The following is a 26,766-nucleotide window of genomic DNA, read 5'->3' on the forward strand; positions in this document are numbered from 1 at the left end:
TTATAACTTGAAGTACACCAGAGGAGAGGTTCTCCTTTTTCTGATACCTCTTAGTATTTTGCAGAACTACAGTCATTATTCAGTGATAAAAAGTACGTGATGTTTGAACTGTCTTCTGTACTTCAGCTGGTGGATGGAGAAGCGATACCTTGTGACTGCCTAGTCAAGGTTTTGCAGACAGCAGATGAAGAGGCTGTGCTGCGTAAGATGAATAGATTTCTTGCCAGTATCTTACAACACAGGGATGAAATGTCATTCATCGTTCATTAAAAATGACATGAGCAAATGGACTAATATGAGACTTGTTATTTATTGGCAACCTCACAGGTGAAATGCTCATTGCTGTGACAGGCATGAGTGCTGAAAGACATGAGTTAGGAGGGAATTTGTCACATTATAGCGGTTGTTCTATTCCGGAGCTTTCACCATGCATTTGTGCTCTTGGGATGAGGTGAGGGATTGAGGAAAGAATGTCGTATTTTCAACATCAACTCCACATGATAGATAACTCCTTCATTATGAGCTAAGCCAATGTGTGAGCAGGATGAGGCGTGATTTTGTGCGACCATGAGGATTTTTATGGTTAATTCTGAGCATCTGCCTAAAAACATCCTGAGCCAGATGTTTTCTTCAGACTGTCAGCCCTTTTCTTTGGGATGTGCTGATGCCACAAAGGCATGAAACAAGGACCTGATACTCTTGCAGCTGAAAAATTGTGTTTGTTTCAGGTATATGCTTTTACTCATGTGGTCCACCAGGAATGTTTACTGACTCTTGCAAATTTTATCAGCCTTCTAAGAATTCTGTATGCATGTTTGGACTTCACTTCCAAAGATCCTGCTTCAGTTTAATGTGCTCCTACCTCTGATTTCATGGTGCTAGGTATGCCTGTAGAGCAACAAAACATATTCCAACCTTGGGCTTTAGGATCTCAGGGAGATAGCACAGGTAGAGCATAGTCTGCAGATAAAGCAGGTGCTTCTAGGACTTCCTGATTTGTAACAAAAGCTGGGGAATCCTGGAAAATCCTGTATACCTAGCTCTAACACTTACTACCTGTCAGGAGCCTCCAAGCAACCAACTCACCTAAACCCAAGGCTTTTTACACCTGTTCTGGCTTCCTCTGGGGTTCTGTTGTTGTTGTTTTTGAGGAAGGAATGGGGAGAAGGGAGGGAGGAGGCTATTTTTGTGTTTCACTTTGTGCATATAAATTGGAATTTGTGTGAATTTGAATATGTCCATATCTTTCTCTGTACTGAGTAACCCATAACTGGACCCAGGGTTGTACACCAGGGAAGAAACAGCTTTCCTCAGTCTTCTGTTTAATGTTTTTCTTGATGCAGCTCCAAATACTGTTGGCTGTCTTTGCTCCAAGGGCACACTGCATGCTGATTATCAAGTCAAGAGTTCATCAGTGTGCTCAGAGCCATCTCTGAAAAGAGGGTTGGCCTCCAGCCTGTCCTGATGTGTGTAGCTATTTGTTCCAAGGTGCAGGACTTGCCTCTTGCCCTTGTTGAACTTCATGAAATCCCTGATGGGCCATTTCTCCAGTCTGTCGAGGGGCTTTGAATGTCAGCAGACCCACCTACTGTATCAACCACTGCTCCCAGTTCTGTGTTGTGTGCAGACTTTCTGAAGGGACACTCTGCCCGATTGGTCAGGTCATTAATGTAGACATTAAACAGGATAGACCCCAGTGTGAAGTCCTGGGGTTGACAGCTAGCAACTGACCTTCAGGTGGACTTTGTGCTGCTGATGGGAACCCTGTGAATCCAGCATTTGAGTATTTTTCAGTCCACCTGACTGTCTACTTTTCCTGGCCTGGACCACATGAGATTGCCAGTGGGGATGTTATGGGAGCTGGTGTTAAAAGCCTTGATAAAGCACGGATAAACAACAATGCCTGCTTTACTCTCTTCCACTGAACTTGTCATCTCATCACAAAAGTCTGTGAGGTTGATTAAGTATTCTCCTTCATAAAGCCGTAACAACCGTGTTATTAAAGCTGTCTGCCTCCCCCTTCAGTAAGGCTGAAGTACAGCAGCTAGATATCAAAGAACCAAAAAGCTTCAGAATTTTACAGGTGAATTGCTCCCTGTGTTCTCTATCAAATTATGGCCTCACATTGGGTATATTTGCTTGGGTCTCAAAACAAGTAGAAGAGAAAAGGTTCTACAGCTACAGTCTTAGGCTACAACTGAGCATTTGGCTATAACAGTATATTGGAGGAGCTCTTGCCATACAGAGCAAGGTACTTGCTCTCTTACTCTTCCCCTCACTGGCCCTGTATTTTACCTGTTTGCATGTCTGTGTGGTGAACTAAATAATTGAATAGATATGACTGGAAAAATAACTCAAGATGGCATGGGAAACACTTGGCTTTCTGTTGGATCACATCCCACTTCGATTTACCATCAGGTTTCACAGGCAAATGGGCTGGCTAGTAACAGGAATACAGGAAGGGAAGAGTGTACAAATCAGCACTGCTGTTGTTGAAATTACTGTAGAAACAGAACGTGGAAGTATCTGCATCTTTTGAAGTGCTACAGACATAAACAGTTTTTTCTTTCTGCTGTTGTCAAGCATTCCTTACAAGAACCTGCATACCTTTCAAATATGATTGAGAAAGAAGCAATGATTCACAAACTTGTATTCTGAGGGGCTTAAAAACACTATGCAAAAGTCCAGAGTGCTGTGACAGCCTAAGAGTTTATGTGATTAGGGCTGTCACACTTCTGCATTCACCCTTTCATTGATATGTTTAGGGAGCAGGTGAAAAGAACAGAACCCTGGCAGCCCTGGCACAGGCTGGCTTGGGCTGCTGTGGAGCTATATCCTGACTTTAACAATGGAGCAGCTTTTAATCTAACAGGAGAATACAATATGTCACCATGCTGATGTATACTTCATTTGCTTTATAGGATTAAAACATTAGCAGCATTTGATGTATACAGATTTTGGACTCAAGTGATGGGATGGTAGTTGAGTTCTTGAGTTTTTTGTGTTTCACTGGACAAGCTTCCGGAAGATCAGTCAATGATGCAACTGAATCTTTACACGTCCTGGGGTTTGTAAAGTGTCAGTGAATTCCTATTTGGCAAACATGTTTGGATTTTCTTTGTTTAGAGGTTTTAATGTCTTTGTTCCTTCTCCTTTACAAGAGAACAGGGTGGTAGAGATGTTTGTTTCCCTAGTGTTTTGATCAAGATTGAGGTGATGTGTTTTCCTTAACAGCATGAATTAAAAGTTGGTGATAAGCTGAGTTGCGTAAAGCACTTATTCCTCTTCCCGAAATGCATTGCTAGTCTGTGAGGTTGATTGTTGTTTTATTTTTAGCATGAGTTTAATTTGCATAGTTACATCTTAATAGCTCTCTTTTTACTAATAAGTGTTTAGAACCTTACTTATATCGTTTGTACCCTTGTTAGTTTGAGTTACAGCTACTCAGGCTTTTTCTAGACAGCCTTCTATTTTGTCTCTAAAATAAACTAATGAACAAACTGCCCCCTTTTTTTATTCCCCTGTATTGACCTTTTAGACATCTGTGCTCATGCTCAGACTAATATTTTGCTTATCTGGACAGTGCTTAATGGACTCAGCATTTGAGACAGAGACACTGTTGTCCAGGTTTGTCCATAGAAAAATGTAAGTACCAAAACACAGAAAATCAATGTGCCTGTGGTGTCTTGAATTTGGCTACTAGAGATGCATTCAGCAGTGCTGAAATAAGGAAAATGTTCTTTGTTATTTGCAGACAGACTCTGTGAAATCTGCTACAAAGAGGAAAAAATACTTTGATGGGAAAAAGAGCAAAAGAAAATCAGTAGATGAAGTGGAGGAGAACACTTAATGTAGATCTGACTGGAAGTCAGGTTTTCTTTTTAATCAGTTGGTATTCAATTAGCTTCATTTAGCTGGTTATCTTGGTCAGAACTGATACTTCAAAGGTGTCAGAGCTGCTACATGGCAGCATCAGCTCCAAGAGAAGTGACAAGAAGCATCAGCATGGAAAGATGATAATATTTTCCTTTAATTATCTGAATAACTTAATAGCTTAACTGTCCCCAAATTCCCTTCCCCCGAAGCTAGCATACCAGAAGTATGAGTGTAGACCACAAGATGTTACAGTAGGAAGATATAACCAAAGTGTTCTTTTTTTCCTTCCCTCTCACCACGTTTTCTCTCAGGAAGCTGTTGGTTCATTTTGTGGTTTGGGCAAAACCCACTACATTGCAGCTGAGATCAGAGTAGCATGTTTTGCTTGCATTTCTGAGTAGACTATCAAAATCATTTAGAACTTTGCTAAATGACTGGAGTCTCTGTGTCTGCGTTGAGCAACTACCATCGCCTTTCAAAATACAAGCTAAGTACATATGCTTTTAGCCGACTAACTGGAGGAACCTTGGCTAGAAAACCTTGAAACTGTAGGTGATTTATGCTGACCAGACTTCACCTGTATAAATCTTTTTCTTCTTTCTTCAGCAAACCATGAAACACTGGGGTAGGTTTTTTTGAGCAAATTTATATGGTTCAAAAAAATTCCCCGGAGAAATCACAGAGGACTGTTACCCAAAAACCTGGACAGATTTGTATATAACCCCCTTCACTAGCGGTCAAGAATGCAAAGTCATGTGACTGATGTGCACATTACTTTGAACATAACTTTGCAGTGCCCCCATTTTTTCCGGGGGAGGGTATTATTGTATGATTTCAGATGTTCATTGTAGGAATTGCAGCTGTTAGTGAGTGTCTGGCTTGACACAGCAATAGCAGTTACTTCTTACAGATAGCAATGGCTTTTTAAAATTTTTTGTATTGCTGTGTTAACTTTGTCTGCAAGAGTCTCTTAACAAAAGCGAGTTTTTTAGATAAAGAGACAAAGATGATGATGATGTGATGTTATTTATTCCTGATTTGTCTTGCTCTCATACAATGAGTAGCCAAGGAGGATACTACCTGAAAACTTAAAGTTTTCAAAAATGTTCATTTGAAAGGTGCAGTGGCTACCAAAATAGTTTATTATGTGTTGATCATAAGAGATGGTGCTTGCACTATCTTCATGGGTTGCTGCAGGAATCTATTCACTGCTTCTGCTGACTCCTTATGTAGAAAAAGAAACATCAAGACTGCATTTTCTCTCCCATAGTGTTCTAGATCTTATTCCTCTCACTTTTCTCCAATGGCTTGCAGAGAGCACTGCATCTCTTGGGAGTCTTGTTAAGTTCTATGAACTACTTGACTGGGTCCTGCACGGAGGACTAGCAGGACAGTTTTTCTGCCCCATAACCTTCCCTTTGTGACTTTCCAAGTGCAATAGCTGAAACAACTGTTGTTCAAACCCATGATAAATCAAACACTAGGAACAGGAAAGTAAACCTCTTTGAAGTACAGTAATTTTTATTAAATCAGAGATAAAACTGGAGTTTCATAAGTGTGATGGGATTTAATGCAGATAATAGCCCAGGCTCACTCTTAGTTTTCTGAAGTTAGTGATCTTTTATCTTGGCATTTTGAATGTGGAAGACAGAAGACGGAGCCTTTGGCTCTCACTCTGCACAATGTCCTTAACAGAAGGTAAATCTAACAAAATTAGTGGTTTTACATCATTTGGAATACTGGGAATATCTGCAGTAGGCTTGGGTTGGCAATTCTTGTACTACAGTTGGCTTTCTTAAAGTGTGTAGGTAGCTGTGGTAGGGGTTGGGTGCAGATCTTCAGTTTACCCCATTACATTTTGCAGTGCTAATTCATACTACTGATGATTTAAATACATGACATTGGCAGCATGCTCAGTAAAATGACCTCTATTCTGGAATGAGTGTTACCTCTATCTAGGATGCAGAGGAACAAACAAACTGTATCTCTAATATTCTCTGTCACTGATGCAAATTTTGTGTCTTTATCTCTCACGTAGTACAAGGTGCTGTAGTTGCATAAGGGAATTGCATTGTGCTAATGAATTTGTATATGTGTGTTGTAAACTGTGTAAGTATATTTGTGGTCATTCTAGATAGGTAGTGTGTTCTATGACTAAAATTAATTAAACAAATCAAATACATGTGTTGTTACTTCAAAAGACAGAATAGTTCTAATCCTGTAGGGCAACAATCTTTTTCATTGTGCTAGAAAATAAAATGCTGTAGTATAAGTGAAATGCACTGTTTCAGAATGTATAAACAACAAACCCCTAGTTTAAAAGTATTAGACCCTTTTCCGTGATGCAATATGCAGCTCAGTTTTTATTTAATTAACAGAATAACTAGCATATGGTAGGACACAATAATTACACTTTTAAATATGTATGCTTGAATAGAAAACCTTATTAATAAAAGTGCTTTTTTAGAAATACTAAAATATTTTACCATACCTCTCAGCAACTTCATAACAAGTATCAGTGCAGTGATTAATTTGGTGCTGCATTAATTAATACAGTTTATTAATTGATTAATATGGTGCTGTAGGTAATATGTTTAGCTCTAATTTATGTTTTAAAAGATTTTTTTTTGTTTGTTTGTTTTTTTCTCAGCTCTGAACATAAACCTGAACTCTCCTTCTTGGCTGCAGTCTCCCTGCTTATGATCTTCTTTCTGGTTCAAAGGAGATGCTCCCTGGTTTCAAAAATTGCTATGGCACTCGGGCTCCTGGGAGTCTACAGTTACCGGGCAGCTGTTGGAAATGTCATATTTCCATGGCAACATGGTGGCAAAGATATTTCAAAGTAAGTTAATCAACAGATCTGTAACGCTGTTTCTAGCAAGGTGTTAACACTTTGGATATCAGGGGATGAGGTGGGGGGGACATTATGTCTCGGTTGGAATTACGTTCTTATGAATGGAGCTCTAGTTTATAGGTGACCAGCACCCAGTTTTTGTTGTGTGTGCTTAATTTTAAGCCCAAATAAGTGTCTTTTGGCTGTGGTAGATCAGAAACCAGTCAGATAAAAATTAATATGAGGAAAAATCTAGTAGTCATACCCTATATTTTTGCTAAAACGAAACTCCAAATGCACCATCTCCTCTTGTTTTAGATGGACTTGCCATGTTTAACAGAGCACAGGCCAAGCTCATTTAGCTACTTCTTAGTTTCAGAAATGGTTAGGCAGTAGTTCAGAGAGCTGCTTTTCCGTACCTTGTTTTTCCAGTTGAGTTTTCTGTAATATCTGGGCTTTCAAGATGTAACCACATCCTTCTTGAGGTCTCATCTGTGCAGCATAGTGCATACTAAGGATTTTTAGGCTGATGTTAAGTTTCTTAGAGAACTAGTCTGTAACTGTAGGGAAGCTATTAGCTCTTTCACCAATGACCCTTTTTGGAATGTGGCTAAATGGTTTTAGTTTTCTTATCGTACTTTTCACTGTTGGATTGTACTTGGCTCTGCAGCCTCAAGTTTTTCTGAATGTCAGAGAGTTGTGAAAAACTTCCAGAGTCAGTTAGAACATTTGATGAGGGGGAAGAGATTATGGAAGAGACGTTTTTGAAACCATTGTCTTCTGGATGTAGTAAACTTCCTCTTGCACTCATTTTGAATTTTATATGGATACAAATGGTTTCTGTTGGAGCTTCTTATCAGGGGCCAGAGATTCATAAGATGTGCAGAGATGGAAAAAGCCATTCAGGGTAACATCTTAGGACATATGGAAAATAAGGTTTGCTAACACAACATGTTTTATAATAAATATTTGTAGGTATGTGTATCTGGATATATTGGCATACGATCCCTCTCTCCAAATATTGAAGATAATTCTGGTTGTATACTAGTGTTAACATTGTGTGTTAATTCTGCTGCATGAGAAAGTAATGATAATCTTTACTTAATCTGGAGGATTTGGCTCTGTGTTTGAAACATGCTTGATTTTTGAGTGTAATCTCTAGTTTTGCTTTGTATTTTAGTAAAATCCTTAGAGAATACTACTGTCCTTGCAATGAGAATTAAAATACTGCAGCGTGGGACAGAACATTAAATACAGCAATTGAGCCACAAGTAAAATGCGATTAGAGAAATAAGTGGAGTACTTCAATGCTGAAGTCAAACATTTATTTAAAACTTGGTCATTATGTAGTCAGCACATTGGTCGTATTGATACAGAAAGCATACAGGCTTTTTTATTATTTCACCTTAAATAAATAGCTCACATGGTGATTTTCTTAAATTATGTCAGAGCTTAATATAAACCCCAAATGAATCTTCCCACGGCGCACTGTGGCACATGGGTCCCATCTGAGGAGAGGTTCTGCCTCCCTTCCATACTGTTGTGCCTTTCGTAAAAGCAATACACCAAACAATCCAAAACAAACCCATGTGTCTACTGCTGCCAGGTCAGAACATTGTGTCTGTCCTAGTACCTATCAGTTCACAACACAGGCTGGCATAGGGGTTTCTGCCCGGTCCTCTGCAACCACCACTCGTGCTAACACGTGGGCTTCTCAGGTGTAAAGTACAAGGCTGGACAGAGAGGCATGGTTTACCCAAGATCACTGACTCACCAAACATTATCTTCAGCAAGGCTCCCAGGACAGCATGTCAGAAAAGGTGGTAGACACAACTTAGTAGATTTCAGATGATAGGTGGCGTGTTGACATAGTGATGCTAGCTCATCTTTATGATCTAGCATCTTTATGATCAGGCATCTTATATGCCTGATGTGATATATTTGGTAAAAGCCTACTTAAAATGCCACCAGGAACAAATGCAGGACTTTCTTTTACATGTGTGTAGTTACTGTATTCATAATCTGGAATAGCTCCAGATCCAGGTGCAAGGTAGAGGTAGTTTTGTGTAATATCAGTTAGGGCTGTAGGCAGCCACTGCATTTTTCATGCATAATGCATACTTCTCTAAGATGGAGACTCTTTGCTCTCAAACACTCCCTCTCTGTACCCTTTACTGCAGATTTTGTCTGAATGTGACAACTGCTGGAAGGTGGATGAGGGAGAAGACGCAATTTAAGTGTTCTGCATTTTCTGTGGCTTACACTAAGAAAACGTCTAAATTAAAAAACGCAAAGAAGTAATTTAGCCTTCTGTTTTTCTCACACTTATTCAAAAAAATTGTAGTTTGAGCAATGAAAAAGATGAGTATATACTGTACTAACACAAAATAATAGTAGTGCATTTGCTGAGAAATATTTTTTTTGTTTGAATTTTCATCAGCTGGTTGATTTCAGTTCTCATTTAACTCATTGAATAGACCAATATCCAAAGCTAGTTCCTAAAGTTTTACTTCTAAGTCATATGAATATATTTGATGTAATTATTACCACAAAATATAAATATTCATAGTTATCAGAGACTCTGAAAAAGGTCACTGAGTTTCTGCATTAGCCAGAAACAGAGGAACTCTCTAAACTTTACTGTTTTTTACTTTTTTTTTTCCCCTTAAAGGAAAAAGCCAATGGACCTTACAGGGATTTTATAAAAGCTTGCTATTTAAGGGAATAAAATAGTAAAGTCCTTTTGCATGGGCCATTAGGTATAAATTTGAACCTTTGAAACCTAAACAACAGAACAGTGTATTGTATTCAAGTTTAGGAGGGCCACATCAGTGTTGTGTGGTGGTTTTGCCTTTTTTTCTTATTTCTGTGGATGCAAAAAGAAAATCAAACATGAAAATGCTCCTGCTTATTATTTCTCCTCTTGCTTTTTCTTTCCTCTTTGTGAAAAGGAAGATTGAATTCAAGCTTATTTCTTAGTAATTTGTTGAGAAGGAGGGTGACCTTCCAAAGACTGAAAAAATAATTAAAGTTTTAATTATTATTTATTTATAAAATTATTATATTTTTTGTTGATAAGATTTATTTTTAGAAATTTTGACTAGTGGTGTTTTGTTGTGGTCAGCTAATTACACTGCTTAGATGAGCATAACTATACTTTTACTATTTTTAGAGTCCTGGTCTAATCCTCCATATATTACTAAGTCCTGATGACTCAAGAATCCTCACTGCTGAGTGAATTATATTAACTTTGTAGGAGACCATGTTCACTCATTACTCATGTAAAAAGTGACTGGTAGTAAGAGTTTAACTGGTGGGGCTGTGCTCTACCATGCCTTATACAAACAGACCCATCATCCACTTCACAAGAAGTAACGGATCTCCCACCCTCTCACCACCAGCCAGAAGGACCTTAGGGATGGAGGGGAGTGGAAATGGCTTTCTGCTCTGGGTGGCAGGGGAATCTCCTCCTGACCCACCTCACATTCCCAAGTTGTTGACCTACCCTATCTTCCACAATAGATGAGAGGCCCTGGAATCTGAGAACCAGGGAAATGAGGACCAGAAAAATGTGAATATGAATGAAGGTCCATCCAGGTTGAAGAGATTACCTAGGGCAGGGCAGCTCACCCCCTGCATCACAACCTCCTCAACTGAGAAAAAAAGAAGGGTAGTAGTCACTGGTGACTCCCTTCTGAGAGAAATGGACTGGACTCAATCCACAGGGAGGTGTGTTGCCTCCCTGGGGCCCAGGTAAGGGTCATCCCCAAGAAACTTCCTAGCCATTGTTATTATTACCCACTGCTGGTTTTCCAGGTGGGTAACAACAAAGTTCTAACAAGAAGTCTGTTGACAATCAGTTGGGATCTCAGGGCCTTGGGACAACTGGTCAAGGGATCTGGAGCACAAGTCATGTTCTCTTCTGTCCTGCCAGTTGCAGAGATTGATGGGGCAAGAAAAAGGAAAATCAGGCAGATGAACACCTGGCTTTGAAACTGGTGTTACCAGCACAGTTTTGAGGTTTTGATCGTGGGTTGGTATATGTGACACCGAGCCTGCTGGCAACACCTGCCCACCTGTTCTCAAAGGGGAAATCATAGCTTAGGAGTTAGCAGGACTCCTTAAGAGAGCTTTAAATTAGACTTGAAGGGGGACGGGGGCATAGCTGGGCTTAGCAGAGATAAAGAATGGGAAGGGGAGTACTGTAGCAACGACAGAATTAGCAAAAGGAGTCCTAAGGGGGATACTTTGGTCAAACACAAGCAGCCAAATACATAACCACAGGATAGGACTACGGGTTGTCCCTTTGCACCCCCCACTCAGATAGTGACATAAATCGAATACCTCTATATGGAAAATACTTCTAGGTAGAACCTGTACACCAGTGCAGGGTAGGAAACAAACAGGAGGAACTAGAGATCTGTGAGCAGTCACAGGGCTTTGATCTCACTGTGATTATGGAGATGTGGTAGGATAGCTGACATGACTGGAATGTTGTCATGAAGAGCCACAAGCTGTTTAGGAAAGATGGACCAGGAAGGCACAGTGATGGAATAGCCCTCTGTGTGAGGCAACGCTTGGAATGTATTGAGCTCTATCTTGGGATGGATGATGAGCAAATCAAGAGCTTATGAGTGAGGATAAAAGGGCAGACTAGTGAGGGTGACATTGTGGGTGTTTGTTCCAAGCTGCTTGATCAGGAGGAGAAAGTGATTGAGGACTTCTACAGGCAGCTTGAAGCAGCCTCAAGGTCACAGTCTCTGGTTCTTGTGGGGGACATTAACCCTGACATCTGGATGAAACACAGCAAAGCACAAACAGTCCAGAAGGTTCCTGAAAAGCATTGATGACACCTCTCTGACACAGGTAGGGGAGGATCCCACAAGTAGTGCTGTGTTGTTCAGCCTCATACTAACAAACAGGGAAGGCCTTCCTGGAGATGTGAAGGTTGGAGGCAGCCTTGGCTGTAGTGACCATGAGCTTGTGGAGTTCAGTATTGGGCGAAGAGGAAGCAGGGCAGCAAGCAATCATGGACTTCAGGAGACCTAGCTTTAGGTTCTTTAGGGATCTTCCTGAAAGTATCCCGTGGGCCCAGCGGGATCCAGGGCAGCTGATTACTTCCTCCAGGCTTAAGAATGACACATCCTGATGAGCAAGAAATCAGGGAGGAGGAACATGAGACCCATGTGGATGAACAAGGAGCTCCTGTCACTGCTCAAGTGTAATCAGGAAATACACAGGATATGGAAGCAGGGTCAGGTCACTGGAATGAATGTAGAGAGGTTTTCAGAGTAGGTAGAAATGAGATAAGGAAGACCAAGGTCCATCTGGAGTTTAATCTGGCCAAGGATGTCAAGGTCAACAAGACAGGCTTCTTACATCATACATCAATGAGAAAGGGAGAACAAAGGATAATGTGGGCCCATCACTAAATGGACAGGGACACTGGTGACAGAGGATGCAGAGAAGGCGGAGTTACCGAACGCCTTCTTCGTGTCGGTCTTCACTGACAGGACCAGCCCTCAGGAATTTCTGACCCAGGAGACCAGGGTAGAGGAATGTTGAAAGAAGGACTTTGCTGTGGTCAAGGAGGATTGGGTTAGAGAACACCTACACAAACTTGACATCCACAAATCCACGGGCCCTGATGGGATGCATCCCTGAGTGCTGAGAGAGCTGGCAGATACCACAGCGAGGCCACTCGTGATAACCTTTGAAAGGTCGTGGTGATCAGGAGAGGTGCCTGAGGACTGGAAGAAAGCAAGTGTCACCCTGGTCTTCAAGAAGGAAGGTGCAGGGGACTACTGGCCACCTCAATCCCTGGAAAGGTGATGGAACACCTCATTTTGGAGGCCATCTCTACCCACATGGATGAAAAAAAGGTGATCATGAGTAGTCATCATGGATTCACTAACAGTAAATTGTTCTTAACAAACCCGATTGCCTTCTACAATAGACAGCTACCTGGATGGATGAGAGGAGAGCAATGGATATTGTTGACCTTGACTTCAGCAAGACTTTTGTCTGTTTCTCACTACATCCTTGTAGGCAAACTCAGGAAGGGTGAACAGTATGAGAGGACAGTGAGGTGGATTGAGAACTGGCTGAACGCAGATCCCAGAATGTCATAATCAGTGGTACAGGGTCTTGTTGGAGGCCTGTCACTAGTGGTGTCCCCCAAGGTTCAATACTGGGCCGAGTATTGTTTAACTTGTTCATCAGTGACTTGGACGAAGAGGCAGATGCCTCCTCAGAAAGTTCGCTGGTGATACAAAGCTGGGAGGAGTGGCCAGTACCCCAGAGGGCTGTGCAGCCCTTCAGAAGGACCTCGACAGGTTGGAGAGCTGGGCAGAGAATAACCTGAAATTCGAGTAAAGGCAAATGCAGGGTCCTGCACCTGGTTGGGGGCCAACCTGCTGGAGGCTGGAGCAGAGGACCTTCTGTAGTCCCTTTCAACCTGACCCATTCTGTGTGTCAGTGATCCTGTGAAACCTAAGGATAATGTATATTAAATTACAGATTAAATGTGTAGATAATGTGCATTTTTATCTTTTGCAAGATAAAAAAATAGATCTGTAACCACAGATTTTTCTCACGTGCTCATTTGGTGAATTCATTGGATTATTGACAGCCTAGCGCACACTAGTGTGATCCGTTTTTTTTTTTTTGCCCAGAAAACATGAGAATGTCACTACATTTTGACGGATATTTGCTTTCGCTTTCTTAGTTTTTCAGACCTTGCTCTTCTAAAATAGCAGGTCACAGTTTTTAAGATTACTAATCCTTGTCCTTATCAGCTTTTTGGACTACATGCTGTGTTTTATTCAGAAGCTGCCCTTCACTGGTAATTAAGAGGCAAATGAATTAATAGGTGGTTTGAAAATAGCATAAATGCCAATTACACTTACTACTTAAAACTCAGGGTTTTTTTGTAGTGGAATTGCTTTCTTCAAATGGATTTGAAAAGTCTTTACACTTAACAAGGAAAAAATATGCTGGTATAAACCAGCACATATGTACATCTATGCAGCTGTGTAAGGTGAGAAAATGTCTGAAGTGTGTAGAGATTTCAGACTGAAATAAGGATCTTCAAATACTCTCGCTGTTGTTTTTTAGTGGGCTAAAAAGAAGCATATTTGTGTGAATGAGTTGTGAAAAATCACTGAACAGCTTAAAAGATATAGGAGTTTTTAAGTCAATTTAGTTTCTGAAATAAAGTTTCCATATCTCTTGAAGGAGTATTTTTTATTAACATTCATTATGATATATAAATGGCATATTTGTATGGATATATTTATGGATCTAGATCTTGAATAGTATTAGCATAAATTTATTTTGGTTACATTAGTTGTTCGATCCTTGTATGGGAGAGTGACTTAAGGGTTTAACTTGATGATCAGTGTAGGTCTCTTCCAACTCAGAATATTCTGTGAAATCTGTGAAATACAATTTTATTTTTATATTTTACATTAATTTAGTTTTTTAGCACAAGCTTTTTTCTTTGCTGAAGTCGATTTGGAGTTGTTTTAATTCAAGTATGAACCCTTCCTAGGGTTTTTGTATTGGAGAAAGCTCTCTCATGAAGTTGGCCAGTACCAGCCTTAGATTTTGACCTGTTTGGCAGAACCGGTTGGTCTTGACCTCTCTTGAAAGAGTGTGTGAAGTAAGTATTAGTAAATAACTCATCTTTTATTTATTTATTTATTTATTCCAATTTTATTTTCTCTTTAGGGGGATCACTGAAGCTCGTTTTGTTTATGTCTTTGTTCTTGGCATAGTCTTCACTGGCACTAAAGATTTACTAAAGTCACAGGTTATTTCTGCAGACTCCAGCATGAAGAGCACAGGATTGTGGGAAGTATATAGCGGATTGGTTCTACTAGCAGCCCTTCTATTTAGACCTCACAATTTACCAGTCTTGGTGTTTTGCCTGCTGATTCAGACAATGATGACAAAATACATTTGGAGACCTTTGAAATTTGATGCGGCGCAGATTACTATCATGCACTACTGGTTTGGCCAAGCTTTCTTCTATTTTCAGGTAAGCTGAATACTCTCCGTGCTGCAGAGGTGGGAGCTGGAATAGTTTTTCAAAGAAATATTGCCCATTGTAAATAAAATGCTAACTAAATATTAGGGTGGAAGAGTTTACTGAGTTCTCAGAAGGGTTTAATTTCTAATTGTTTTATTAATGTTTTGGTTTTAGAACCAGGGAAAGATGCATACCCTGATGTCTAATCCTCAAAACAGATTTCCAAAAGTGTTGCAAGGATCAGATACCTATACCAGCATGATTTTGGTCTGTTAATGGGCCTCATAAATACTACTCAGGTGATAATTAATTAAAAAATGTCATCTGAGTTGATTAATACCGAGAAGAGGTAGATGGCTATTTGTCACTGATTCTTGAGCATTACAAGCCTTTGGTTGCATCAAAATAGATATACATACAGTTTAAGACTGTGGCATGTAGTATCTCTCATATCAGAACTAGTTTTCTTTGTTATTATATCAAATTGTGTCTTCTTTCCTGAGGAGCCTTACTCATTTCAATAACATAGTTGTCTGCATTGCAAATAAAGTTGAAATTCCACAAAAGCGTTCCTTAGCGTGGAAGGAAAGGACTTTTAGCATTGGACAGGATCTTTCTCCTTCTAGTAGTATTGGAAACAGTGTAGCAGGCTATCTAAAGTTAAGTTTGTGGGGTTGGGAATCAGGTTTTTTCTGGTTTAGGAGGAGAGGTTTTCTGATTTGTCGCAGAAGTTCAAGGTGAGGCCTGTGTTGCCTTTGCTTCTAAGGCATGGCTGGGGATGTTAAAACTGTGGTCAAGCTTAGGGTATGTCCTACTCCGTATCTACAGACTGAGGATTGGCTTGACTTTGCTCTGGGAGTACATGCGCAGAGAGCATATTGCTGATGCAGGTAAGATCGTCGTGGTTCTTCCCTTCCTACCCAGTTTTCCTGCTCGGAGGATGTAACATTTACTGGTTGAATGGCTTTTGCACGCTTTGAATGTTACTGTTCACCAGTCAGCTTTGATTATGGTCTTCTGAGAGCAGCTCTTAGTGTGGCTGGCAGGAGGCTGAAGGGAGGGCCCTCTCAGTACTGAGGTACCAAGTGAAAACAGCTGCCAGAAATTTAATGGTGGGTAGGCTGGGAAGGCTGGGAAGAAAATCCAAGTTATGGAAAAGGGACAATAAAGAATGCTATGAATATTTTTGTAAAGCAATCCATTTTCAGTGATGCTGAATTCTTGGTACACTTGGCTGAGAATTTCAAAGAACCATGAAATTACTGGAGAGTTGAGGCTGGAAGATGCCTCTGGAGATCATTCAGTCCAACCTCCCTCCGTCTAAGAGCAGGTCAAATAGATCAGGTTGGTCTGGACTATGTCCACTCCCTATTTTAAATATCTGAGAGGATGAAGACTCTGCAAGCTCTCAGGGCAGTTGGTCCCAGTGCTTGACCAGCCTAGCTATTAGAAAAGCTTTTTTTGATGTTTAAACTGAACTTCTTGTATTTCAGTTTGTGTGTGTTGTTTTTTATCCTTTTGCTAGTCACTCTTGAGTGAGTTAAAAGGTCAGAGTCTGACTGCATTTTCTGTACTACCCCCTCATCAGGTATTTATACACATTGTTATGATCCCTGCTGAGCTTTCTTCTCTTGAGAGTAAACATACCCAGCTCTTCTAAATAGTTGTTTGTATTACAGATGCTTTCTTCCCATCATCAGTTTTGTGTAATGCTTCAGTGGACTTTTTCCAGTACACCCATGGCTTTCTTGTGGTGGCAAGCTCAGAACTGAACCCAGGCACCCATATGTGATATGGCTTAGTAGAAGGAATAGAGTATTTCCCTCAACCAGCTAGTGAGGCTCTCCCTAATGTAGTCTCAGGTGCTGTAGGTCTTTGCACAAAGGGCAAATGACTGGGTGATCTCTTCCAGGTTTCTTTCCATACAGTTAGTTCCCAGTGTGAGGAAAGGCATAGTTTTATTCCTCCCCAAGTGTTGGATTTGATATTTCCCTTTACTGAACTTCACGAATTTCTTGTCAGTCCATTTCTCTAGTCAGTCAGGGTGTCTCTGAGTGGCAGCAGGCCCATTTGCAGACCCATCTGCTGTATCAACCACTCCTCCCAGTTACGTATTGTGTGCAGACATCCCAAGGGGACACTGTGCCCCATCGTCCAGGTAATTAGTGAAGATGTTAAACAGTATCAGCCCCACTCTCAATCCTTGTGGTTCATTGCTAGTGATTGGCCTCCAAGTGGACTTCGTGCTGCTGATGGCAACCCTGTGAGCTCAGCATTTGATCAATTGGAAGTCCACCTGACTGTCCACTTTCCTAGCCTGGACTGCATCAGTTTGTCCATGGGGATGTGATGAGAGACGGTCTTAAAAGGCTCTTGTGAGGGGAAAGTACATTAGATACATGTAGCCCATGTATGTGCAGCCATGGCATGATGGAATAGAAAATAAGGACTTCTTGAAAAAATAGTTTTGTTGTGGAAGTGTAATGTAGCAGGCTAAATTTTGTGTCTTCTCTGATCTAAGTGATGCCAAAAATTTGGGAATAACTTTTCTGGAAGAATTTACCTGAACTTTGGAGCAGCTGTACACCTTTTCCAGAAATGAGCTATTAGAGCTGTCAGGAGCTTGATATGTCTTTCCATTTGACATATGCCAAATTTTCATCTTTCCATATGCCAGAGGAGTTTTTCTACACCAATCAAACTGTATTTATGCAAGACCAGTAGATGGTAACAGAGCTGATAGCATGTGCTATGGTTTTTAGTGGTCTTAAACTGGTGTTAGTGGGAAGATGGAAATTTATTTTAAGATTTTTATTTTTCATTATTAATACTTTGCACCTTCCAATACCCTTGCAATTGAGGATTTCTTTGGTTTTTAGAAGGCAGAAATAAGCGATTTTCATTTTACTTGGCTACAGATTGTGTTCTTGGATATCCTGCAGTTTCAGAGCATCCTCCCAGGCCCCATCACACTGTTGGAAATTTTGGCATTTCCTCTAGAAGTGTTTCCTTTGGAAATAATAACTTCCAGTGTGATACAGATTTCAGCAAACTTTGGGATATTTTAAAAATTAGCTCTGACAAGGAAATTTCTTGCTCATAGACTGCTGCTGAATCGCAGCATCCAAACCTCAGAAATGAGAAATTCTCCGTTGCTTTGTTGTAAGCCAGATTTCTCAGTGGGTCTTTTTGCATCTCCTGTAAGACCTGGTGAATAACTTGGGTGATAGTTACTTATCAAAACTTCTGGTAGAAGCAGACCAAAGCTTTTGCCCCCGTGTTGTTTACCACGTTGGCTTATATGAAATAGAGCAGACCCAGATAAGAAGCTACTTTTTTGTGTCCCATCACATGCCTGTAAATTCCAGCTTTGAAGAGAGATTTGACATCATTGGCATAAGTGAAACCTGGTGGGATGAGACCTGTGACTGGAGTGCCCTGTTGGTTGGTTCCAGGCTCTTCAGGAGGGACAGGAAGGGCAGAAGAGGCAGAAGGGTGGCACTGTGTGTAGTAGAAAGGTCAGGATGATGGAGCTCACAGTTGGCAGTGGCACAGTTGGGAACCTCTGGGTAAGAATCAAGGGGCAAACAAATAATGTAAATGTCATTGTGGGAGTCTGCCACAGACCTCCCAGCCAGGATGATGATGCTGATGAATTACTCTTTGAGGGACTAAGGGACACTTCCAAGTCAACTGCCCCAGTCCTTAGGGGGGACTTCAACTTGCCAGAAATTAACTGGGAATGTCATACAGCTGGTACAACTAGTGGGATTTTGCAGGGCTCCATCTTAGGCCCTGTGCTCTTCAGCATCTTCATAAACGGTTCAAACGCAGGACTGGAAGGGATACTGAGCAAGTCTGCAGATGACACAAAACTGGGTGGAGCTGTTCACTCCCTTGGAGGCATGGAGGCCCTGCAGAGAAACCTGGACAAATCAGGACTAGGCAATCACCAACCATATGAAGTTCAATGAGGGGAAGTGCTGATTCTGCACCTGGGATGGGGCAACCCTGGATGTTCGTACAGACTGGGGAATGAGAGGCTGGAAAGCAGTGCCAGGAAAGGGACCTGGGGGTCCTGGTCGATGGCAAGTTGAATCTGAGTCAGCAGTGCCCTGGTAGCCAGGAGGGCCAACCCTGTCCTGGGGGCATCAGGCAAAGCATCGCCAGCCAGTCGAGGGAGGGGATTGTCCCACTCTGCTCTGACCTGGGGCAATGTCACCTTTGAATATTGTGGCAGTTTAGGGCACTGCAGTATAAGAAAGATATTAAGCCATTAGAGAGTGGTCCAAAGGAGGGCAGTGAAGATGGTGAAGGGCCTTGAGGAGAAGCCGTGTGAGGAGCGGCTGAGGGCACTTGGTGTGTTCAGCTGGAGAAGAGGAGACTGAGGGGAGAGCTCATTGCAGTTACAACTTCCTTGGGAGGGGAAGAGGAGGGGCAGGCACTGATCTCTTCTCTGTGGTGACCAGTGACAGGACCTGAGGGAACGGCCTGAAGTTGTGCCAGGGGAGGTTTAGGTTGATATTAGAAAAAGGTTCTTCCCCCAGAGAGTGGCTGGGCACTGAACAGGCTCCCCAGGGCAGTGGTCACAGCACCAAGCCTGACAGAGTTCAAGAGGTGTTTGGATGATACTCTCAGGCACATGGTGTGACTCTTGGGGATGGTCCTGTGCAGAGTTAAGGTTGGACTCGATGGTCCTTGCGGGTCCCTTCCAACTCAGTGAATTCTGTGACTGTGTGATTAAGCAACAGCTTAGCAAAAATTCTGAAAAGTTCTTAACTCTCTTTAGCATAGGACTTTTTATAAATGTATCCATTTTAGAACATGCCAACAGTCTTTTACAAAAAATTACTTTTTGTGTCTGTCTACTAAGGTGTGTGTGTGCAGTCACCATTCCCAAGACTGATTAAAATGGCAAACAAATTGTAGTAGAAGAGAAAGAAGAATTGTGATTGGGGCCTACTTCTCTATTTTCTCTCTTTATCTCTATTTCTCTTTTTTTTCTTCTATTTTCAGAACATCTTAGAGATGTTTCAGAAATAGAGAAATCAATTCTGCTAAAGGAAAAAGTGCTTTTAAGAGTCCAGACAGATGGGATTTTCTTTCACACCCCCATGTTCCTTAGAGAACAAGTTTTCAGTTGTCTTTTAAAAGTGTTGTAAGTACATTTACATTAGATGCCCTTTTTAGGATGGAGATTAAGAGTTTGACCAAAACACCAGTCTTCGGATGTTACCTTTGTTCTTTTATTCTCTGACAAAAAAACTGTTCTGAAGGCATGGAAAGAAACAAATTAAATCATACAAGGCTTAGAGGGACAGGTTTTTTTGCTGTTCACAATTGAAAGCCGTTATCTGATGTACAAAATATTAGCACAGAAAAGCAGAATGGTTGAGCTGGTCGTTCATAAAATTACAGAGGTAACAAAGGCCCCTCAGAATCTGATTAATGCTCTCTCTCCATTTGGTAAATTTCTCTCAATTTATTCTCAGAATAGCTTTTCCAGTCTGGGACTGTAGATCCAAGAATAGAAGAAGCTTCCTCCAGAAATTATGTTTGATTTCATGACCTTTTTACATTGTTTTGCTCAGTATGCAGCATTCTGACCTGCACTACCAGGTAAAATTAAAAAGCTGACAACCTTATAAACCTCACTGCCTATTAATTGGGATTTTTTTATATATATACTTTTAAGTTTCTTGTTCCCTTTCCTTTGAGTTCAGAATGACTTGTTGCAAGGGAAAAACTGCTCAGTTTGTGTAGCTTAAAGTCAGGATTGAAGTGTCTTATTGTTTTATTAGTGACACATTAATTATCTGACAATTATATGTTGATAATTAACTGTTAGTTACTGAAGTGTAGATGCAGGATCCATATCAGATATACAACAGGTGAACGTTTACCAGTTTCTGCGCCATTTTCTATACCTATTTTGGAAAAAAAAAATCTATCCCCTCCACTGGGACTTCCCTCTCCCAAGCATATAGAGGTAACCTCCCCTTCAGGTGTGTTCCAAACAGTCTCTTCTCATGGTAATGCAGTTTTCCTGTTTGCTCAGACCTCTTGTGACAAATGCAGGCAGTCAAACTTTAAGTATTTATTGTATATCTCAGAAGTACCATGGGCAAATGACCTTGGGTGAAGCCATAGGTAATTTCATGTGGTTATGTACGTTTTCCAGCTTTTCCTTAACTGGGTGATGAAAGGTGGAACTCTGAAAGTACCCATGCTGGTTTAGTAACAGATTTTAATTGTTGGAATAAGCCATTTAATCTTTTACCTTGTGGGAAAACCAGGAAGGTCTTTGCTTGGTGAAGGCTTATAGATCCCCTCTTTAGTTCTGTGCCTTCCAGTGAAGTGACACTGTTCTTACTGAGTAAAGTACAGCTGTCCCAGATTTAGCAGTTACCTGTCCTGCCCATGACCACGACCATGAGCACTGAGGTCTTACGTTTTGGATGACTGATTTTTGATGCTAGAATTCTAAGATGTGAAGGAAGCACAAATGTATTATTAAGTATTGTGTGCACTGCTGGCATAGATTTGAATTCTTCCCTGACTTTTTTTCCCCTCAAGTTTTGTGGTTCCTGGAGCTATCACTATGAAACTGACTGGGCTTAGAGTGGTGCTGGGGTTTTAATTTCCAGACAGGCATAAAGATCTAATGTACACATAAAAATGAGAGCAGGTTTATGGTTCAAGTACAAAAAATTGAAAACCACTGAAATTTGTTGTTGATGTCGATCAGATTGGATACTAAATTTAAACTGTGCTAGCTAAATGAGGCAGGAGAAGAAAAATGTAAACTAAATATGAAGCGCTTCCATCTGGAAATAGGAGAGAGATTTGGAAGACTGCTTTTTGCACATGTCTTGATGTGATTAGGAAGAGAACGAGACTTCTTGCCCATGTTGCTGAGCCTTATTAAATCTTGGTAGACAAGGGGGTATGAAATGACAAAAGCAGTAACTCTGTCTTGCTGAGCGTGGAATGGAAGAGCTGGCCCTTTGAATATGATACTGGCTAAAAATAGCCCTGTTCAGGATAGCATATTTAATGAATGAGGCAGTGTTCTTCCAAAAGAATACTGTAGGGTCCTTCAAGACTTTATGGAAGTAGAGCTGTGAAAATCCTAAGTGTACAGAGTAAGCAAGGTTCGTAGGAACAGATATTATTTTTCATTAACCAGCTGGTATAACTGATGAACATGGGGTAAAAAATAAAGTGCATGGGTGTGGAAGCTAATTTTTAAATTTTGAATGTAAGTAGGAAAAACCACCCCAAATTAAGGGCAGGTTGAAAACAAATACTTTGATCTTACACTCAGTTTTGCATTCTATGCTTCATCTGTGTCAGGACCCTGATTGCATCTCTCTCTAGGAGTTTAGTTAGCAGGGTTCAACATCATCTCCTTCGTAGGCAGAAGCTGTTGGGAAAAAAGCTAGAAGGGCCTGACACTACTTTCCTTTTTGGAACTGCTTTAATCTGATGCTTTACTGTCTGTGCTGTACCACAGCTGGGTAATCAGGTGTGTCTGTGCCTGTCTTGTACTTTCTTGATCCTGACCTAGACCTGGACCTGGTGGCTGGGCTTTTTGACCTAATCTTGGACAGACTTGTAATCCCTGGATTGCATCTGGCCCTGATCACTGTCTCCAGATCCAGCCCTGACTTGGACATTGCCACTGCACAGTCCTGACTTACTGCTCTCACCTGCCTTGTTTTCATGCTCATTTTGCAGCTTACCTTCCCTTGCAGAACCAGCTGGTCTTTTCCATTCTCTCACAATTTGAACCTAAAACACAAATTTATTGAACAGTTGTAACTTAAATGGGAAAACTACACATTATCTCATTTTTCCAGCCTTTTAGCAAGATTTTTGTGAATAGTAAGCCATGGAAAAGGTTGCTCACATAGGTACAGTCTTCATGCTTGGAGGTTTTTAGAGATTGTCTGGATAAACTTCTGTGTTATTTATGTGGGACTGGGTAAAACCAATTTGTTTTTTAATCTTGTTTTAGTAAGTAGGGTCTTTGCTTTTTTAACACTTTGTGCAAAAGTTGAAGTTAAAAATACTCCAGTATTGTCAAAAATGTATTAAATTAATACATTTTGTCAGAATGCTTCTTATTTATTAAGATATTGCAAGCTCAAGAACCTCTTGATGAATTTTTCAATGAGCTTGAATGGTTGATTGTGTTCTCTTAAGCTCTTGAGTTGTCGTCCACATCTTGTCACTCATCAGTAACTTCTCAAAAGTATGCTGTATCTTTATCATTTCCACTTACCCTTCAAATGCAGTGAGAATAGAAACAAATGAGTTGATTGTTCCTCTTAACTAAAGCAGCTCCTAAAAAATCTATTTTGCAGCAAATATGTCTTAAAAATATTTTCATTACCTTGGATGAAAGCTTATAAATGAACAAAAATTCCACATGTTTATTTATTAGTGTGGGTTTCTTTCCATCCTTAGTGCAGTATATCTGCAGAACAAGAGAAGGAAAATACAGTCTCAAAACCTTTAAGACTTGTTTATACTTTTTATCATTGGAAGAAAACAGAATAGGTTTGTACATTTTTAGAATCATTTATATCTAATTCATCTTGCCTCTAGGTAAAGAGATGGACTGAGTGATGTTTTCAAATGGCTTGTAGCTTTCTCTTGTTATGATTTCAAAGCATTGTAGGGTGATTTACATTGGAGAGGACTCCAGAAGGCCCATAGTTCCATCCTGTTTTCAGAGCAATGTCAACTGTGAGGTTCAAACCAGATTGCTTGGGGTCTTGAAACCTGCAAGGGTCTGTCTGCAGACAGCAGAACCTTGGCATCCTGGGGAACCTTCTCATCCCACTACATGTGAGAAAGAGCAAGAATAAATGCAGTGCTGCAGTGCATGTCACTGGTCCTGCAGAACAGGGCACAAAGAGTTACTCCCCTTGGGGAGGCAGTGAGGGCAAGAAGAAACCAGGAAGGAACAATGCTCTCCGCCCTTCTCCTCAACAAACTGAGTTCCTTCTACACCGAGTTCACTCCCTCTGTCTTTGACTTTGTTTAAAATGATGTAGGTATAGAACAAGGTGGAGTAAACAGTGTTAAAGAGATGTTTCAGCTCTTCGTGGCATGAGCATGATCTCCTGATGTCTCAGCTTTTCTACTCTGCACACATCATGCAGAGAAGGAGGGAAGTGAAAAATAAGTTGTGGTGGGGAAAAGACCTGATGTTGTGGACAGGCACGGGGGAAAAGAAGGCAGGTTCTCTCCCTACCTGTCCCTGTCAAACCTTCGTTCATTGAGGAGAAGCACCCTGCCCTGCTTTCAAAGTGCTACACTTGACCTTTCTGCTCTTGCCATGACCTCAGTCTATACCCCTTAAACCTGAGGAGTAGCCTTAATTTACAGCTTTCTTTTCCAATCTCATCTTACACGTTCTAGGGCACAGATACGCCTTTTCTTTAGCTGCTCATCATTAGTTATTCTTTGCTCTGTTCCTGTCATTGCTTAAAATTACACTAAATGCATAACAGTAATTTATTACACTGGTGCAGTGTAACAGTAATTTACTACAGTGGTGCATGATGAAAAACAAAATGAGGAAGACTGACGGTCATAAGTGAAGATTTTTCTGCTGTGTGATGTCTTTGTAAAATTCATACCTTACTGCCCTCTTTACAGCTTCAGACTCCCCTTACATGTTGAGGACATCTTCATGGTAGGATCCACGAGGACAGTGACTACTTATAATGAACTCTGAAGGGTTCTGTCAACATGGATGGCTTTCTCCTCTTAGATTTTAGAGCTGTTTCAGGAACATTTTTTTTCTTTTTACTGTCACTGGTAGCTGCTTAGTTATGTACCTGAAAAACTACCTATTTTTGGTGCTTTTTCGTGCGCTCTGGACTCTGTGGCAGATGTGTATATGATGATAGCACTCCTTTCCTGGGGTAACTGGCCATTCTGCCTTAATCACAGGGTGTATTTGCTGCTTTAGGTATTTGAGTAAAGTTAAATACTTGGGGATTTTCAGTCAAAAACAGTTCCTTCCATTTTATATTATTCCTTGGTATTTAGTGGTTTTGATCACTGGAAAACTACATAAAATACACAAGTCTTGATACTTTACTTGCTGTATGTTCCTTCTTTTTTCATTTACTAGGTTTTAAATGTCTTTTATTGATGATTCAGGCTATCTAGGCTGACTTTTGGTCCATTTCAGTGCAGTCTTTTGTGGTATAACACTTGGGTAGCAGAAACCTTTCTATATTTTCCTATCTTAATCTGTTTACATGCAGACACTTGTGCCATGGGACAGGCAGGTGGGCGATGTAATGTTCCATTACAGCTCTAAATTAGAGTCCTGTTGTCTCTAAGGGCAAGAAATATTTATTTCCTGGTGTAATTTTAGGCAGCAGTCCTAAAATCTTGTGTTTGAAGCATGTGTGATGAAAAATGCTTTTTTTCATTAGTGCAACTGAAATCAGAAAGTGTAGGCGCTTTCTTTAGATTATTTTTAATGTAATTTATTAAACAATAGTCATGTTTATTTGCAGACAAAATATGCAAAATAGCATGCTGTTTATGCCTTCATTAGTCTGTAAATCCTAAATAAAAGCATTTGTTTGGTATGCTGTTTTATTAAAATTCAGATGTAAAGAATACAGCTGTACTCTAAAGTGGCTTAAAGAGTAAGTCTTTAAATGGCGCAACAATTAATATTATTCTAATGTATTCTAAATGTGTCTTTGGGGGTATTTGAGTATTTGCAATTTTATCTCTATTTTCAGGGAAATTCAAATGGCATTGCTACTGTGGACGTTTCAGCAGGTTTTGTGGGACTGGAAAGCTATGTGGAGATACCAGCTATCTTCCTTACGGCGTTTGCAACATATGCGGGACCTTTTCTTTGGGCCATTCATCTGCTGTGCTACTTAAGTTCTGAAGTTAGCAGGTAATCATGCTTTGAACTAAAGTAGTGCTCCTCTGTGTACTGCAGATATAAATACCATCCATAAAGTGTATGTTTTGTCAAAGAAATAGTTTTTGGTCACGTAATTTTTTTTTTTCCCTTTGAAGTTAGTTTTCTATTAAGAAAATGCATGTTCTTTCTTAGGCATGGATTTGTATCACCTAACTCTTCCAGTTTCATTTTATTTGCAGAAGTTTTGTGCTGGGAATATGCATGTATGTTTCACTAATTTTTTTTCTCTGAATGCGTTCTCAGTTTGCTGTGCTAAATTACTTAAAATTTTATTACGTTTTGTTGTGACAGCATGTTCTGCCTGAAAACATTCTTCTCAGAACCTATTGAGTCAGAGAACCAAGAAAGACTTTTTAAAGGAATAGAATAGAATTCAGACTTAACTAACATGGTGTTCTTTGAATGTCTGTCCTTCTTTGACATAGTGACATGTAACATTTTATGAATAAACCATACTTATATTATCGTATGTTACTGGTTATTGCAGTCATTTGTCGATAAAATATTTGTGCTTTGTGTATCTTGTGTGGCGGATAAGTTAAAATGAGTTAGTGCTTCAGAGTTTTAAGAAGACAGTTGAAAAATGCCTGGTAATTTAAGAGTGTACATGTAAAATCCAATTGGACTCTCTAAAATTGTTTTTAACTCCTTATTCAGGGTACTCAAAGGGAGTGATGCAGAATGTTAAAATAGACAGAGGAGTTGTGAGTTCTTTATTGTATCCTATCAATGCCAAAATTCAAAAACTTGATATATTTTCACAGAAATAACATTTGACAGTGACTAAATTCTTACTATCTCAGAGTCTTTTCTCTGTTATCTGTGGAATTGAAATGCATTTTTTTTAATTGATGAAGAAAATGTCGCAGTAGGATTGGCAGATGGGATTTTTAGGCAGTATTGAGTTTATCACAGGTTTTTGCCTTATGCATTGTCATCCTCTGTAAATCTCTGAGTCCCTTTTATCTACAGTTTCATCCAGTCTCATTGTGTCAGTGCTTTTTGGTTTTTTGACTTTTGTCTTCTGCTTGTTTGTTTTGGGCTATGCCT

General features: G+C 40.3%; 1 protein-coding gene across 8 annotated transcripts in view; it reads left to right on the plus strand.

Annotated features, from left to right (window-relative positions):
• PIGG (phosphatidylinositol glycan anchor biosynthesis class G) overlaps window positions 1–26,766 on the plus strand; it is a 90,019-nt gene that overhangs the window by 30,411 nt on the left and 32,842 nt on the right. For 5 of the 8 annotated variants that reach the window (XR_005562815.1, XM_027745152.2, XM_039379307.1 and 2 more), the window contains 3 exons: window positions 6,527–6,718; window positions 14,441–14,750; window positions 25,523–25,686. Coding sequence is in view for 6 of the 8 variants with exons in the window: in XM_027745152.2 (XP_027600953.2) it covers window positions 6,527–6,718; window positions 14,441–14,750; window positions 25,523–25,686 (666 nt within the window). In the remaining 2 variants the exon portion in view is untranslated. Of the gene's footprint in view, window positions 1–6,526; window positions 6,719–14,440; window positions 14,751–25,522; window positions 25,687–26,007; window positions 26,186–26,766 lie in introns of those variants that run through there. The other 3 variants (XM_039379308.1, XM_027745155.2, XR_003545345.2) reach the window with 3 other exon arrangements.

The sequence above is a fragment of the Pipra filicauda genome, unplaced genomic scaffold (genome assembly GCF_003945595.2).
Source record: "Pipra filicauda isolate LSUMZ 115617 unplaced genomic scaffold, ASM394559v2 scaffold163_size1657671_pilon, whole genome shotgun sequence".
NCBI lineage: Eukaryota > Metazoa > Chordata > Aves > Passeriformes > Pipridae > Pipra > Pipra filicauda.